The sequence below is a fragment of the Psammomys obesus genome, unplaced genomic scaffold (genome assembly GCF_907164565.1).
Source record: "Psammomys obesus unplaced genomic scaffold, mPsaObe1.curated_primary_1811, whole genome shotgun sequence".
Taxonomy (NCBI): domain Eukaryota; kingdom Metazoa; phylum Chordata; class Mammalia; order Rodentia; family Muridae; genus Psammomys; species Psammomys obesus.
Genome location: NW_026587216.1, coordinates 9,259,689 through 9,278,122, shown reverse-complemented (window position 1 = coordinate 9,278,122; position 18,434 = coordinate 9,259,689). Strand labels below are relative to the sequence as shown.

The following is an 18,434-nucleotide window of genomic DNA, read 5'->3' as shown; positions in this document are numbered from 1 at the left end:
GGCTGCATTGTCTTCCTCTGTGACCTGGTAAGGCTGATCCCCAATCAGGGGGAGGTGATTAAAGAGCCAGCCACTGGATTTATCTCAGAGACAGTCCCTGTTCCCATTACTAGGAACCCACTTAAAGACTGAGCTGCCATGGGTTACATATGTGCAGGGGTTCTAAGTTATCTCCATGTATGGTCCTTGTTTGGAGTATCAGTCTCAGAAAAAAACCCTGAGCCCAAATTTTTTGGTTCTGTTGCTTTCCTTGTGGAGCTCATGTCCCCTCCAGATCTTTCTATCTGTCCCATCTTACAGAAGATTCTCTGCACTCTGCCCAAAGTTTGGCTATGAGCCTCAGTATCTGCTTTGATACCTTGCAGGATAGAGTCTTTTGAAGGCCCTCTTGGTAGGCTCCTGTCCTCTTCCCTGTTTTCTCCCTCTTCCGATGTCCATCCCATTTGCCTTTCTGAGTGAGGATTGATCCTCTTACCCAGGGTCTTCCTTGTTGCTTAGCTTCTTTAGGTGTACAGATTTTAGCATGTTTATCCTATATTGTATTCCTAATATCGACTTATAAGTGAGTATATAATAACCTGTGTGTCTTTCCGCTTATGGAATACCTCACTCAGGATGAATTTTTTTCTAGTTCTCACCATTATCCTGCATTTTATAATTTCCTCGTTTTAATTGATGAGTAGTATTCCATTGTGTAAATGTACCACGATCTCTGTATCCATTCATCCATTGAAGAATATCTGGGTTGTTTCCAGATTGTGGCTATTATGAATAAAGCTGCTACAAACATGTTTGAGCAAATGTCCTTGTTGCATACTTGAGCAAAATTTGCATATATACCTAGGAGTGGTATGGCTGGATCGTGAGGAAGCACTATTCCTAATTGTCTGAGAAAGTGCCAGATTGATTTCCAAAGTGGTTGTACACGTTTGCATTCCTTCGGACAGCCAGGAGGTAATGGGCAGGTAAGTAACACAAAACTAAGAATTGCAATGTCCTAACGATATTTAAATTGTTGAAAGGTTACTCTGAAGCCTGATCCTTAAAGGAACTTAAGGAAGATAGCACACGTGGATGCAAAATTTGTTATAGCCTGGCTCCTCTTTGAGCATTAGACAGAGCTGAATGAATAACCTCATTAAAGTAGGCAAAGCCTACTCCTGACTTCTGCCCCTTCTCCTTGCCTGACTAGTGGAAGCCATGCCTTGGGCTCTCTCCTCAAACTCCCTCTGGGCCAGCCTCGGAGTAGGCAGTGAGCTAAGCAGTAGAATTTGGGTAGAGTGCAAGGCCACCAGTTTCTGGGAAAGCTACATTAGGGTGGGGTATGGGAAAACCTGCAGGAGAGAGGCGTCGAACAGGCAGGAAGTGGAATGGTCCCGTGGGTCTTCCACTGGTTAGCCTGTAGTTGTAGGCCAGAAGGCATAACCTGAGGCAGGACCCCAGAAGCCCGAGGGAGGCATGGCTGCTGGGCTGTTTCTAAATTGCAACCCTGTGGCCAGCAAGGGGTGAGTTGCCTCTGGGGACACTTCCTCAAGTCTCCCAGGCAGGTGGAGGTTCCCCCTCATGATCCCTTGGGTGGAGGTGGAGAAAGAGGCTTTGCAGGTGTGGGATTTAATGGCCTGACCTCCAGGCTGGGGGCTGGGTCTTGGCTGGTGACCTGGGTCTCAAGGAGGTAGGCAGGTCTACAGGACTGTATTTAAAGGGAAGTAGTGGCCTCCTACAGGCAATTACCATAGTTTGGGCTTCCCTGGAGTTGCTCTGAGTATACACTGGAGAGGAAGGCCTCCTGGCAAAGCATCCTTGGCAGGATGGAAGATCAGAGAGATCTGGGTGGCAGCAGCATGGCCAAAGAATCCCAACATAGAAAGATTGATTGGCAGGCCAGAAGGAAGGAGGTCTTGCTATCAGGTTTCACCAAGAGCCCATACCCGAGCTTCAGTGCCAGGCAGGAATTGTCCAGGGAATTCAGGCTCACAGAGTTCTGCATCCACATGTGGTTTCAAAACCGCAGAAATGTAACTGGCATGTCGGGGAAGACCCCAAAGCTGTCCATGCCAGGCTTACGTCACAAAGCCTTCCAACCACCCCCTAAAGAGCTTGGTGCCAGGGCACAAGAAAGAGGCATGCCCTCAGAAAGGAAGAGGCTTCCAACGCGACTTAACCCGGCACAGATCAGCAAGCTAGTGCAAGCTTTTGAGACTGGTTCATTCCAGGCTATGCTACAAGGGTGTGACTGGCACAGGTTTCCTCGAGGACACAGTCCAAAATATGGTTCCAGAACAGAAAAGCCAGGTACCACCACACTGGCGGCAGCACAGTTAAAGGTCATGACCTGCTGGCCTCTCCTGACCCGGATAGAGCTGGAACATTGTGTGGTAATGAGCAGGAGGATGCCCAGGACCGCTTGCTGCCATTGGGTTCTGCAGGAGGTATGTGTGGAGAAACGTTGCGCCCAACAGCCAAGCCCACTTTTTCCTTAGAGTCCTTGCCTGTGGCAGCACAGTCCTACCCAGAAGCCCAGATCTTCCTTGATCAACAGCTGACCAAAAAGGGAAATTGAACAACAGGCACTAGCCACCTGGATGCAAATGACCCATGGGAGCAGATCGAGGCAATACTTGAGGCTCCTCTCACAGAAGAATATCAGACTCTGTTGGACGATATTTGATCCTATTGGGACCCTCAAAATTGTGACTGTAAAAACCCTATTTCTTGGAGCCTAACTTGACCATTGTCTGAGAGTCTGAGTCTGGACAGGTGCTCAGACTTGCACCTAAGAATGGGGTGGAGCTCTGGTGATCCTGAGGAAGTATTGAGGAGAAGATGGAAGGACCTCAAGGTGTCAGGAACCTCACAAGAAGACCAACAGAGACAGCTAACACAGTCCCATGGGGGCTTTCAGAGACTGAGCCATCAACTAAGGAGCAGGCATGATCTGGATGTACGTCCCTGCACCTGTGTAGCTGAGGGGCAGCTTGTGCTTAATGTGGGTTGCCTGACTAGTGAGGTGGGGTGGGCCGTAGAGAGCTGTTTCTAACCTGGACTCTGCTGCCTGCTTTTCGGTCACTCCCCACCCCACCCCCGGCAGGGATGCCTACCCTGGCCTCAGGGCATGAAGATACCCTCGGTCCTGGTGTGACTTGATGTGCTGGTGAAGGTTGGTACAGGTGGGATAGGTGTTCCCGTTTTCCGGGTCAAAAGGGAGAAGGGAAGGGGGAGCAGTGGGGAGCACTGGCAGGAGAGGAGGGAGGAGGCACCCTTGGGAAGTAAAGTAAAGATACTGCTACTTTTTGAGTTGAAGGGTATTTAAGACAGCAGAAGTAGAGGGGACTTTTTAGCTCTTTGGCTTTAGCTCTCTAGCTTTCCAGCTCGGGGGGGGGGGGGGTCTTTTGGGTTTTGAGCTAGCAAGCGTTTTGCCTTGGAATTTTGGTCCTTTTCCTCCCAGACAGACAGTTGAGCTAGTGAGCCTTTTGGGCTTTTTCCATCAGGACCTGACTGAGAAGGAAGGTCATCTGGGTGCTTTCTCTGCCTCTCTGAGCTAGCAACTTTTCACCCAAGCATCTAAATCCCAAGTCGTTCTTGGTAAAAGAGAACGGTTGACATTATGTCCTCTTTTTTCTCTCACTGTTATTAAAAGCATATAAGTGTGTGTATATATTCCTGAATAAAATGAGATTTGGCCTCCCCACCCCCCCAAGGGAGGAGCAGTCCTGTTAGGCCACAGAGGAGAGCTTTGCAGCCAGTCCTGAAGATACCTGATAAAACAGGATCAGATGAATGGGGAGGAGGTCCCCCCTATCAGTGGACTAGGCAAGGGGCACGGTGGAGATAAGGGAGGGAGGGAGGGACTGGGAGGGAATGAGGGATCGGGACACGGCTGGGATACAGAGTTAATAAAATGTAACTGATAAGAGAAAAATAAAATTAAAAAAAATGAGATCAATCTACATAAATATGTGTCAGTGCCAAATTGTCAGGCATACACACACACACACACACACACACACACACACACACACACTGTACTGGCAACCAATACATGCTCTTCTCTGAGGAATACCATCTCTCCCACTCCCCATTTTCCTCAGCGCCTATAATACTTCTCATAGTATTGTTTTCTTGTAAGATCTTCCTTGGCCCCAGATTGGCATGTCCACTGTTGTTACCAATCTATCTCACACAGATTTGAATTGTAGTGATAGAACCTTTTAAGCAATATTCTGCTATTTCATGATATATTTTCAGCTGATATTATCATTAATGGAAGAGCTGACATTAATAATGCCCTTCCAGTTAACATGAGGCTCTCACCAAAAAGGTAAGAATGGATGAAAAATTTAACATTTTTATTGGAAAGACATACATGAAGTTAAAAACAAGCTTCAATATGTGTGTTATCTCAAATACTACCAGGGCAATAATGTTTACATAAAATATCATCATATTACAAAAACCAAAACATCCCCCTATATTACATTATGCATAAAACTGGAATAATTTGATTTTGGCTGTTTTTTAACACAGTCCCATGATATCCAGTCAAGAAATCATATTTCATAAACTCCTTAAAACAGGCACATTTTCTCATTAGTGATATTTGGTAACTGAATACTTTTGTCTCAAAGATTGATGCATAAATAGTTAATTTTCCAACAAATGTTTGATGCCTGTAAAGTCCATGTCTTCATAGCAGACATGGTTGAATATTTCTAAATGTACAGCAAGTGTAAAACTTCCTAAAGAGACTTTCGTAGTATTAGCTATGCTTTGAAGATTAATAAAAGTCCTGGAATCTGTGGAAAAACATGGTCCCTTGAAAACTAGTACTGTAAATTATTGTGAGAAATACTAAGAAAGATTATGAAGTTTGTGTTTCACATGAATATTATGATGCCTTCTAAGACATGAATATGTGATAAAGGATTTCTGACATTCTTGACATGTATAAAGTTTGTCCCCAGTATGGATTCTGTATCTAGAGTAAAGATTTGAGACCCAGGCAAAGCATTTACCACATTCTTTACATATGTAAGGCTTGTCACCAGTTTGGATTCTGTAGAGAGAGTGAAGATTTGAGACCTGGATAAAGCATTTGCCACATTCTTCACATCTGTAAGATTTGTCACCAGTATGGATTCTAAGGTGAGATTGAAAAGTTGAGTTATGGGAAAAGGATTTTCCACATTCTTCACATCTCTAAGGCTTTTCACCACTATGGAGTCTGTGATGACACTGATATTTTGAGACCTGGATAAAGCATTTTCCATATTCTTCACATCTGTAAGTTTTGTCACAAGTCTGGTTTCTATGGTGAGCATGAAGATGTGAGACCCAGGTAAAGCATTTGCCACTTTCCATTAGTAAGGCTTGTCAACTGAATGTATTCTGGTGTGAGCTTATAAAGTTGAGTGACATTCAAAGAACCTGCCACCGTCTCTATATTTGTAGGGTTTGTCAGAAGTATGGATTTTGTGGTGAGTTTGAAAATGAGAGGCACAAAGGACTGCCATATTCTTTAGGTTTGTCACCAATGTGAATTCAGTGGTAAACATAAAGATTTGACACACTGTTAAAAGATTTGCCACATCATTTCTCTCCAGTATGGATTTTCTTAGTGTATCCTAAAGTTTTAGTATTTCTGGAAATATTCTTCACATTCTATACATGTTTAAGTTTTTCTTGCAGTATGAGTTGTCCTAGGTGTAGTAATATTTGAGGAGCTCCTGAAATATAGTCTACATTCATCCTATTTGCAGAGGATCACTGTATGATGGATGTGGGGGTGTGTTTTATTAACTAAGAACTTGCTAAAGACTTGTCACATTCCTTACATGTATATGCCTTCCTTCTAGGTTAAATTCTCTTATGCCAGGCGTGGCATGAAGATCTTTTGAAACACATTCCATGTTTCTTATAGCTGTATTGCCTCTCTCCAGCAAGCATTCTCTTATGTCTGTTATGATATGTAAATCTCCTAAAGTATTTTCCATTTTCCTTACATGTTCATGGTTTTCTTCCAGCAAGAATTGATCATTAAAAGATAGACCCACAGCTGGTCATGGAGCAGATAAGAAAATGTTCAGCTAAAAGATGTGTGTGTGTGTGTGTGTGTGTGTGTGTGTGTGTGTGTGTATGTATCAAACCTCTTTCCTTACAGTGCGCAAGGCTCTGATAAAGAGTGACAAAAAATGGTAAGGATTAGAGATGATGGGTAATATATAAAAACAGTATTTTCAACACACAACATGACAGGTGCACATAGGAATTTAAGTGATTGTGATAGCATACACAAGACTAGAGCAAGGTCCACTCAATTTGAGATCACATAAGAGAAGAAGGACATGAATCACATTTACTCCCTAAGAACTTCTTAACATAGGAAGACTGCTAGCAGGAGAGCCCTTTTTGTTATTGGTGGTGGTATTTGTTGGTTCCTGTGTTTGCTTGCTTACATTGAAGAACTTGATCCCTGGTAGTTCAACCATGCTCCAGGCCAGATGCAACACCCAGGAGGACTTGGGCAGTAGATATTGAGCTCAACAGTTATAAAATAAGGCAAATAAACCTCACAAAGATGGTTTTGTATGAAGGGGAGGAAAGTGAGAAAAGTTGAGAACTTTAATATGGTCAAATTACTTTGCAAGCCCATCTAAAATAATGAATAAAAATATTAAAATAAAATAGAAACCACAAGCAAATTAAGTTTCTAAGGAAAGTCAAATGTAAATATCTAACACAAAGGAAACAAGATAAAATATAGCATTCACATGTAAATTAACATATTCTTAAAATATTTTAAAAGGCCAAAAAGTTGCATGACTTTAAACAATTCTGAACAAACTCCTAATATATTTTACAAATACAGCTAAAATCAGTTTGAATTCTGTAGAATTTAATTCAAAGTAAGAACTGTGCAATCCTCCAAAAGGTATACAGCTATAACATTTCTATATTCAGAATTTACATGATACTACAAAACAATAAAAACCATGTAACAAGAACAAACAAATGGTACATGAACTGCTACAGAACAAATATTCTTGTATTCACTGTAAAGTTCTTATTTAAATGCTAGTGTTGGTTTCAATATTGGGCATTGCAGGGCCTGCTAACATTCCAGGTTGTGTCAATGAAACTTCTTCCTTTCTCTTTAAAACACATTTTGAGTTCTATATTCAAAGTGAATTTTTAGTTCATTTCAGTTTGATTTCTGCCTTGCATTTCATCTCCCACATATGTTGATGTTTCATAGTGATTTACTTTGTTCTTTGCCTTTTGTCTCTTCTATGTCCATATTCCAGGGCCTTTTGCTTTGTTCAAGTTGATCAGCTCTGGTTTTGACACTGAAAGACCTGTGTATTAGAAAAGACCTATGACCAATTCTGGGGATAATAGTAAAAGCGCATGGGTTTCTATTACACCACTGTACTGATTACAAATTTAATTTCCTAATTGCTATCCCAAAATATTTTAAAAATTCAAACACACTTGTGTTAATATTTTATACCTTGAGTTTATTTTCTAATTACTCCTGACCTCAAATTTGAGCATGTTAGGAAAAATTAAGGTGCAGATCACATTATAACCTATAAAATTCTGAAAACTAAAACATACAGTAAATGACTGAAGGAAGAATGTCATCCTCAGAAGAGGCGAATATATTGACAAGAGGAAGATACATAAAGTAGATGATGATTCTCCAAGTTCTTTTTTAATTAGCATGTTAAAATCAAGTATACAATTCAACAGACCTGTAAAGCATACTCAAAGGGAACAACTATGATAAATAAGGAATCATAAAAAAAAAAAAAGAAACTCACCTACAAAGACTAGGTTGCTGTAGTTCTCCAACATAACATCTAAATACAAAGTTTTCTGTGCAGAATCCAGGCATTTCCACTTCTCTAGAGAAAAGTCTATGGCCACATCATCAAACATTAAACTGTCCTGTCATGAAAGATAACTTTTATCATATGCCCAGATACAAACATTTTTCCCTAAACTATAGAAATATGAGTTCAGCATAAAACTTCATCTGTATTACATAAGCATTATTATAAAAGATGTTCTCTAAATTACCACCTATACTAACAACAATGTGTGCTGGAAATATGAAAGGTAACATGATGTTGGACCAATGTAGGCTACACATCACAGGCTGCAATGGGATGTGCGATTGTGAAGCAGATTATCTTCATGTACAGTTCCAAGCCAAATCACTGTGAATCACCAGTCAAAGGCTTTTATTATCCATGGCAAATTGGTGCTGTAGTAACAGCTGGCTGGAGAGATGTGAGCTGCAGAAATGCATTTCTGAATACATACACTGTTGGCAAAGGAATGGAGCTGAGATAAATAGCAAGAGGCAGAATTGACATATCTGAGAATGAAGCAAGATTCTTCCTCCACATGGCTCCAATGACATCAGTGAAAAAGACCATTGAAGTGCTGGCTCCTGTGCTCTTCCTAGGACAACAAGAGAGAAAGGCTGAACTTCTAAGGCCTGAATAAATGCTGTGAAAATTGGGAGCAGAAAGATAAAGGAAATGTGCAGCCAGTAGATTGAGTATCTGATCAGTGACATGCATAACAAAGCTGACTCTTTCATGAAGCTACAGGGCCCCACAACTCCTTCCAGAGCACAAGAGAAGTATGAGAACTAAAGCACACTAGGTTAATCATCAAAACTGTACCAAGAAACCAACAAAAAACAAGAAGAAATATTATTATTTCAGTTTGATTTCTAATTTGCCTTTGGTCTCCAACCTATGCTGATGCTTCATAGTGATTTACCTTGTTCTTTGCCTTCTGTCTCTTCTCTGTCCACATTCCTTGGCCTATGGACATCAGTCTCAGAAATCTTCTTCTGGTGATTTGAACTAGCTTTAAAACATGCAGCTTTCCCATTTGATTCATGTGCACATTGCTACATGAATCATCACAGACTCATGAGGAAGTAGAGGAAGTAAAGAACCACCTATGAAAGACACGCCCTGATTGACAGTGTAATTATTCATTGTACTTTTCCATGTTGTCTTTCTCTTCTTCTTTCATTATTCACTCTAATCCAAATTCACTGTAACAATTTTTAATTGGTTTTGATTTAGTTTGTTTTGATTTGATGGTTTTTCTGCATGCTTCATTGGTCCACTAAGTTCTTCTGTTTCTCTACTATAAAAACCAAGTTCTTTCCTATCATTCCTATATTATCTTCACTCAATCTTAATGTTATACTTGAAGTACTAGCTGAAAAAAATTTAGCCAAAGAAGGAAATTAAAAGGATAGTAATGAGGAAGGAAAAACTGAAATTATCTCTGTTTGGATATGATTTGACACTTTATTAGAAACACAAAAACATATACTCACAAAAAAAATAGAAATGATGATCAAACCTAGCAGTGTGGCAAGATACAGAATGAATTTGCATAAATTCCCTTCCCTATAAAACAACAACAAATATGCAGAGAAAGAGATTGTTGACACACTGCCATTCATAATAGACTGAAAGAAAATAAATGAACTAAGAAAAAACCTAACCAATGAAATGAAACACTTCAACAATAAAATCTTTAAACCTCTGAATAAAAGGATAGAGAATGTCACTAGAAAAAGGAAATACCCCATGTTCGTGTATTGATAGAAATAATGCTGTGAAATGGCCATTTATCAAATGCTCTTAACAGATTTAAAGCAATCTAAATTGAAATCCACATTTCATTCTTCAGGGATATAGAAAAACAAAAACCGTCCTAAAACTCATGTGGTATGATAAAACAACCTGGATAGATAATAAAATCCTGAAAAAAACATTTAGGTTACATTCTGATTTTGTTAGATAGGTGCCACAGTATCATAATAAAAACAATATGGTACTGGAAAAAAATGTATGTAGACCATTAGAAAATATTTGAAGACCCAAATGTGAGCACATGAACCTAGCCAATGAATATCTGAAACGTATGTCAAAAATACAATCTGGGGGGGAAAAAAATCAACAAATGGGAAAACTGAATATCTATGTACAGATTCAAATTAGCATCAAATCTATCACTTTAGCCAATATCCAGCTGCAAATGAATCAAGGAACTAAACAAGAAAACTGAAACTTCTAGAAAAGCATTAAGATAGTAACGTGCAAGATATATGTATAGGAAAGAATTTTCTGAATAGGATCTTGTTTTCCCAAGAGTTAAGGAAACAATGACAAGTGCATCTTAATAAAACTAGAGTTCTAAACAGATAACAAGACATTAATAGGTAAAGAGGAAGACCAAAGAACAGAAGAATGTCTTAATCTACTTATTCAGAAAATGGCCTTGTGGCCTAAACACGAAGTAATAACAAACTGCCAATAAATAGCTCAAAGATGTTCTGCCTCAAAATCAGGAATACTCAAATCAAAACAACTTTGAAATTACATTGTTCCCCGGTCTGAATGACAGATCCACTGACAACAAATGTTAGAGAGTTGTGAGGGAAAAGGAATTGACATTTCACTGTCGCTTGGATTGAAATCTGGTGAAGCCACTAGGGAATTTTTGTGCCGAAGTCTCAAACAGCTAACTATAAATCTACCACATGACTCACCTATAACATTCCTGGGCATATGCCTCAGAGACTCCATCTGCTACTCCATGGGTACATGCTTAGTTATGTTAATTTCTCTTCTAGCCACAATAACTGGAAATCGATTGAACTTAAACGTGTCTCAACTTTCAAATGATTAATAATAATGTGCATATATACAATGAAATACTGTTTATATGTAAAGAAAAAAAATGACTGGCCCGTCCAAAGACCTACCTTATGGGAGAATGCCAACTCCTGACACTATGAACAATACTTTGCTAAACCTGCAGACAGGAGCCTCACAGCATTGTGCTCTGAGAGACTCTAGGCAGCAGTGACTCAAAACAGATGCTGAGACTCACAGTCAAACACTGGCTGATGCTTAAAGAATCTTGTGGAATTTGAAAAGAAAGAGAAAAGGACTTAGAGATGACAAGAACACCACAAGAAGACCAACAGAGCCAACTAACAGGGCCAAAAGGGACTTACTAAGAAGAACGCATCAACTAAGGACCATGCTGAAATGGACCTAGGTTCCCTACATAGATGGAGCAGATGGTCAGCTTAGGCCTCATGTAGGTCCTCCATTAAGGAAAGAAGGAACTGCATTGGACAAGGACTCACTTTCTAGCTTTTTGATCACTTCTTTCTGGTGGGACTGCCTTTCTAGGCCTAAAGGGTGGAGGACAGGCTCAATCCTGACGAAACTTGATGAGCTGGAGTGGATGAGAAGGGGAACTCTCTTTTTCTGAAGAATAGGCTAAGGGGAAGAGAGAGAGGGAAGGAGGAAGGGAGGAGGAAGTGGATAAGACTGGGATCTACAAGCAGGATGTAAAGTAAATATAAATAAGTAAGCAAATAAATAAATACATTTGGAAAGACTATGAGGAGTAGAGAAGGGTGTGCAACATATATAACCATTGTAGACTCAGTTGTGCTCAGCTGCTAAGCAGATACATACTTGCAATAAAATCAGCCATCTCTTCTTATGACTCTTCTGTGAGTTTCATTCAGGAAAATTCCTTGCCCTAGTAGCTCTTAGGTTCTCCCTTGAGGATTGACATTGAAAATATTGCCAAACCCCGTTCACCTGATACGAGCACATTCACAGTCTGAAGAACCTCAGAAAGGAAGAGAAAACTCACTCCTGTCTTTGTCCCATTGATACTCAAGAACATGAAAGAGAAGAAAATATTGAGTTTCTCTAAAGCTGAATTCAGGTTGTCTGCTTTGCAGTCAAGATTGGTAGTGAAAGCTTGGACCAGACCGGACTGCCCTGCTCTATCCAACCCAGGTTAGCTGAAACTGGGAAATGGAAGCTGAACTCACTAGGTAAAGAGGAAGACCAAAGAATGGAAGAATGTCTTAAATTACTTATTCAGAAAATGGCCTTGTGGCCTAAACACAACATAATAACAAACTGTCAGTCAAAATCCCTTAAAGCTGATCATGACCCCACTTTGTTTTACTGGCAAGGCTCATTAAGTCCTTGGGCTGGCTACTCAGGTTAATAAATGGAAGCTGTGAATGAATCACAAGTGAAAGCAATTTATCAAATAGCACTGTGGTCCTAATTGGCAGCCTTGGCTGAGAACTGTTTGGGAAATGTTAACTCTCAGGTTGCCTTAGAAAGAAATCATGAAATTTACAGGCAAATGGTGGGAACTAGAAAAGATCATCCTGAGTGAAGTAGCACAGAAGCAGAAAAATACACAGGTATATTGTGAGTTATAAGTGGATATTAGCCATATAATATAGGATAAACATATAATTCTAAAGAAGGTCAACAAGAAGGACCATAGGGAAGATGCTTAATCCTCATTCAGAAGGGTAAACAGTATAGACATCAGAAGTAGAAGAAGAAAGGGAGCAGGACAGGAGCCTTCCACCAGGGGCCTCTGAAAGCTCTATCCAGCAGGGTACTGAAGCAGATGCTGAGACTCTGAGACATATCACCAAACTTTGGGCAGGGTGTCAGGACTCTTATTGAAAAGGGAGATAAAAAGATCTGGAGGGGGGCAGGAGCTCCACAAGGAGACAAAGAGAGCTAAAAAATCTGGGCCCCGGGGAACTTCAGACAAATGAACCAACCAAGGACCATGGATGGAGGGGACCTAGATCCCCTGCTCAGATGTAGCCCATGGGCATCTCAGTCTCCCTGGGGATTCCCTAGTAAAAGGAGCAGGGGCAGTCACTGGCATGAACTTGGTCATGTTCTTTGATCACTTTCCTCTAGCGAGAGGGCAGCCTTGCCAGGCCAAAGAGGAAGAGGATGCAGCCCGTCATGATGGGGTCTGATAGGCAAGGGTCAGATAGTAGGGGAGGAAGACTTCCTCTATCAGTGGACTAGAGGAGGAACAAGGGGGAAAGAGAGAGGGACTGTGGGACCAGGAAGAGTTGAGGGAGGGGGCTACAGCCGGGATACAAACTGAATACATTGTAAGAAATAAAAAATAATTAAGAAAGGTATCTTTAAAGAAGAAAGGTTGGAAAGAAAGTGAGCCTGGGAATGGCAGTGAATATTATGAAAGCTTTGGATATGATGTGGATATTGCACTCACACATGCCCAATGCAAAAACACACACACACAAACACATACAGAGAGAGAGACCTGAATGGATATAAATACGTGTGTTTCTGTATATATGGAATTATGAAAAAAATAAAAGTGACAAAACATAACTAGGTAACAGGCATTCCTCACTCCCACCACCCAAATCATGCTGCAGTTAAAACATATTAAAATGTCATTCCTAATTGTTTGGGCTTCTTTTTTTTTTTTTTTTTTTTTTTTTGTATACCCACATCTTTCATTAAGCTTAACTCTTCTATTTCAGTTATGTTTAAGTAAAATCATGAACCTTAACAGTAGAATCCTCATGGGAATCATGGGACACTAAGTATATATTCCCTGACACATCAGAATATATGAGTAAATAAGAATGTGTCATAGTACACTGTGAGAATATACTACATGCTTAGTTTAAAATGTCTAGGTCTGATACATCTTGAACTGTATCCCTTCCATTAAAAAAGCCAAAAATCCTTATGCTTCACTCTAAACTGCAAAATCACAAATTCCTACAAGCTGACATGGATGAGAATTGATTTAGATGTGTGAAGCAACCTGAGAGTTAAAGTTTCCCAAACAGTTGTCAGTCCAGGATGCTAATTAGGCCCCTAGTGCCATTTGATAAAGTTGCTTTCACTTGTGATTCATCCACAGCTTCCATTTATTGACCTGAATAGCAAGCCCAAGGACTTAATGAGCCTTATCAGCAACAACAAGGTGAGGGTCATGGTCAGCTTTAAGAGCTTTTGACTGACAGTTGAGTTCAGCTTTCATTTCCCAGTTTCTGCTTGCCAGGATTGGGTACAACAGGGCAGTGCAGCTCTAGCTCTCACTACAGATCTTGACCTTAACTCAGCTTTAGAGAAACTCAATATTTTCTTCTCTCTCATGTTCTTGAGTATCGGTGTGATAAAGACAGGAGTGAGTTTTCTCCTGCATTCTGAGGCTCTTCAGCCTGTGAGTGTGCTGGTATCAGGTGAATGGGGTTTAGTGATACTTTCAATGTAAATTCTCAAGGGAGAACCTAGGAGCTACTAGGGCAAGTAACTTTCCTGAGGCAGAAACTCGCAGAAGAGTCACAAGAAGAGAGGCCTGGTTTTATGGTAAGGATGTCTCTGCTCAGCAGCTATGCTCAGTTGAGTCTGCAATGGTTATATACTCATGTTGCAAACCCTTCTCTACTTCTCATAGTCTTCCCAAATGTATTTATTTATATATTTTAATTTAATTGTATTTACTTTGTGTCCTATTTGTAGACTCCCCTCACAGTTCTACTGTCCCTCCCTCCTTTTCCCCTCCCTTCCCCCTTATTTCTTCCTCAGAAAAAGAGAGCTCCCTATCCCATCCATCATTGATCAACACTCTTCATCAGGATTGAGTCTGTCCTCTGAACTTGCTGCCTGGCAAGGCAGTCTCACCAGGGGGAAGTGATCAAAAATCTGGCAAGTGAGTAGTCTCCACTCCAATGCAGTCTCCACTCCCCTTACTGAAAGAGGCCTAAGCTGACCATTGGCTACATCTTTATAGGGGACCTAGGTCCATTTCATGCATGGTCTTAAGTTGATGCTTCCTTCTTAGCCAAGCTTTCTGGGCCCTGGTTAGTTGAATCTGTTGGTCTTCTTGTGCAGCTCCTGTCACCTCCAGGTCCTTTTCTCTTTCCTCCCACTTTTCCACAAGACTCCCTTATGCATCGCCCAATGTTTGACTATGAGTCTCAGCATCTCTTTTGAGTGACTCCTGGGTAGTCTCTTAGAGGACAACTCTCAGGTTTCTGTATGCAAACTTAGGAGAATATTGTTCATAGTGTCAGGAGTTGGCACTCTCCCATAGGGTGGGTCTTTGGTTGGGTCAGGTATTGGTTGGGCATTCCCTCAATCTCTGCTCTATCTACTCTATATTTATCCTGGCATATCTTGTAGTCAGTGTAAATTTAGTTCAAAGACTTTGTACATAGGTTGGTGTTCCCCTCCCTCAACTAGGAAACTAGTCTAGTTAGAGGTTGTCCTCTTCAGTCTCTATGGCCTCTGTTACTTAGGAGTCTCTGCTTGAACTTCCTCATATCTTCCCAGGAGCCTATACTGACTTAGTTCTCCAGCTTGTCACAAAGATACCCAAACTCTCTTTTCTCTACGGACCTTTTTTTTCTCTCAGGTCTGACCTCCACCCTCTTAACTCTCTATGCCCCGTCTCCTACCTTGTTTCTTCTCTTCAACCACTATCTTGTCTACTTTGTCTCCACATCCAAGTGGGATTTATGCATCCTCCACTGGATCTTCCTCATTATTTATCTTCTTTGGATCTGTGCCTTGTAATATGTTTTTTTTTCTGTATTACATGACTAAAATCTTCTTATAAGTGAGTACCTACCATGTGTGTCTTTCTGTGTCTGGGTTACCTCACGATGACCTTTTCTAGTTTCATCCCTTTGACTGAAAATTTCATAATTTCCTTGTTTTTAATAGCTCAGTAGTATTCCATTGTGTAAATATGCCAGTTTCTGTATCCATTCTTCCTTTGATGGACATCTAGATTGTTTCCAGTTTCTGGCTATCATGAATAAAGCTGCTTTGAACATATTTGAGCAAGTGACCTTGTTGTATGGTGGAGCATCTTTTGGGTATATACTCAAAGAGAGGAGAGGTATAGCTGGGTCTTGAGGTAAAGTTATTCCCAATTTTTTATGTCAGATTGAATTCCAGAGAGTTTGTACAAGTATACACTCACACCAGCAATGCAGGAGGGTTCCCCTTTCTCCACATCCTTGCCAGAATGTGCTGTCATTAGCCAATCTGACCAGTGTGCAATGGAATCTCAAGGTTGTTTTGATTTGTGTTTCCCTGATGACTAAGGAAGTTAAGCATTTTATTTAAGTGCTTTGTGGCCATTTGAGATTCCTCTGTTGATAACTCTCTGTTCAGTTCTGTGCACCATTTTTAATCTGATTACTTTGTTTTTTGGTGATTGAATTCTTGAGTTTATTTTGTATTCAGGATATTATCCTTTTGTTGGATATAGAATTGGTGAAGATCTTTCCCAATATGTAGGATATTATTTCAATCTATTTACAGTTTCCTTTGCTTACAGATGCTTTTCAGTTCCATGAGGTCCCGTTTATTAATTGTTGGACTTAGAGCCTGAGCTTTTGATGTTCTCTTGAGTAAGTTGTCTCCTGTGCCAATGAGTTCAAGATCATTTCATTCTTTTTCTTCTATTAGATTTAGTGTATCCTGATTTATGTTGAGGTTTTTGATCCAGTTGGGGGTGAGTCTTGTACAGGGTAATAAATATGGATCTATTTGCTTTATTCTACATGCAGATATCCAGTTAGATGAGCACCATTTGTTGAAGATGCTGTCTTTACCATTCTTTGGTTTCAGATTCTTTGTCAAAAAATAAGTGTCCATATGTGTGTAGTTTTTATTTGTGATATTTGACTCAATTCCATTGATCATCTAGTCTGTTTCTGTCAATATAATGCAGTTTTTATTACTATTGCTTTATAGTACACTTTGAAAGCAAGGATGGTGATACCCCTAGAAGTTCTTGTATTGTAGAAGATAGTTTTACCTGTACTGTTTCTTGTTTGTTTGTTTGTTCTTTTCATACTATGTGGAGGATTTCACTGCCAAGTCGTGTAACAATTTCTTTTTTTATAATTTTGATTTGAATTGCATTGAATCTGAAGATGGATTTTGGTAGGATGGCCACTTTTACTGTGTTAATCCTACTATTAGATAAGCATGGGAGATTTTCCATCTTCTAATATATTCTTCAATTTCTTTTCTCAGAGACTTGAAGTTCTTGTCATACAGGTCTTTCACTTTCTTGGTTAGAGTTACATCAAGATATTTCATATTATTTGTGGCTATTGTGAAGGGTATTGCTTCCTTAATTTCTTTCTCAGTTCATTTGTCACTTGTATACATGAAGGCTACTGATTATTTGAGTTAATTTTATATCCAGCCACTTTGCTGAAAGTGTTTATCAGCTTTAGGAGTTTGGGGTCATTTACACATATGTTACCAAATACTGGTACTTTGACTTCTTCCTTTCCAGTTTATATCCTTTTGTTATTGCTTGAGCTAAGACTCTAATTACTATACTGAAGAGATATGGAGAGAGTCAGCAGCCTTGTATTATCCTAATTTTAGTGGGATGGTTTAAGTTTCTCTCAATTTAATTTGATGTTGGCTATTGGCTTGCTCTCTATTGCCTTTATTGTGTTTAGGTATATGCTTTGTATCCCTGTTATCTTCAAGACCTTGAACACCAGTTTCTTTCTTTTCCTTTCTGATTTTGTTAATTTGGATAATATCTCTCTTATTTTTAGTTAGTTTAGCTAAGGGGGGTTTGTCTATCTTGTTGATTTTTTTCAAAGAACCAATTCTTTGTTTCCTTGATTCTTTGCATTGTTCCTCCTTTTCTAATTTATTGATTTCACCTCTGAGTTTAATAATTTCCTGATGTCTACTGCTCTTTTGTTTGTTTTTCTCATTTTGATCTAGAACTTTCAGGTTATCTGTTAAGTTGTTAGTATGTTATGCCTCCAATTTCTTCACTAAGCTAATGCTTCCTAATACTGTTTTCTTTGTGTCCTATAAGTTTGGATATGTTGGATATTCATTTTCACTGTATGTCTTTATGTCTTTAATTAATTAATTAATTAATTAATTCCTTGATTCAATGGTGATTGGGTAGAGAGTTGTTCATTTTCAATGAGTTTATTTTTAATGGTGGTATAATGTTCTTTTGGAATGTATACAATTTACCCTTGTTCATTCACTTGCTGATTTCTCTACCCCACTACCTGATTTCAGTCTGAACACTGCATTGTGATGTTTATTCTAAGCATCACCTGTCTCAGATTGTGTAAACATGCTACCATCTGTTCTCTGTATTGCCAATAAAAACAACCAGCCAATGCTGAGCAATGGATAGAATATGGTGAAACATTCTAATTCAAAGGGGAGGATAAAGAAAGGATCTGGGAGGAGAGATCCAATAGGAGAGGATCTGGAAACAGCAGGAGACATGAACCAGACCTAAGATATGAATAAAAGTAAGTATAATGTGGGAAATCTGAATGGGAGAAAGCTATGCAGGCTTTGGTGGTTTAGGATGGAGTAATGATTGCCCATTTGTGCTCTGAATAAATCCTAGTCTCTGTGTGGTGATATGTGTATACAGCTGGTTTAGGAATAACTGCTGTTTAACTAAAAGCTAAATGAATATTAAATGTTAATAATCATCAACAAATGGCACCAAAGTGGGGCAGAATTTATAGTATTTTA

General features: G+C 39.7%; 1 protein-coding gene across 1 annotated transcript; it reads left to right on the top strand.

Annotated features, from left to right (window-relative positions):
* The first annotated feature begins 1,808 nt into the window (after window positions 1-1,808).
* LOC129673672 (double homeobox protein A-like) lies at window positions 1,809-2,560 on the top strand. The gene is given in 2 exon segments (XM_055603563.1): window positions 1,809-2,205; window positions 2,208-2,560. Coding segments are annotated over 2 exon segments (750 nt in total).
* Window positions 2,561-18,434: the final 15,874 nt, after the last annotated feature.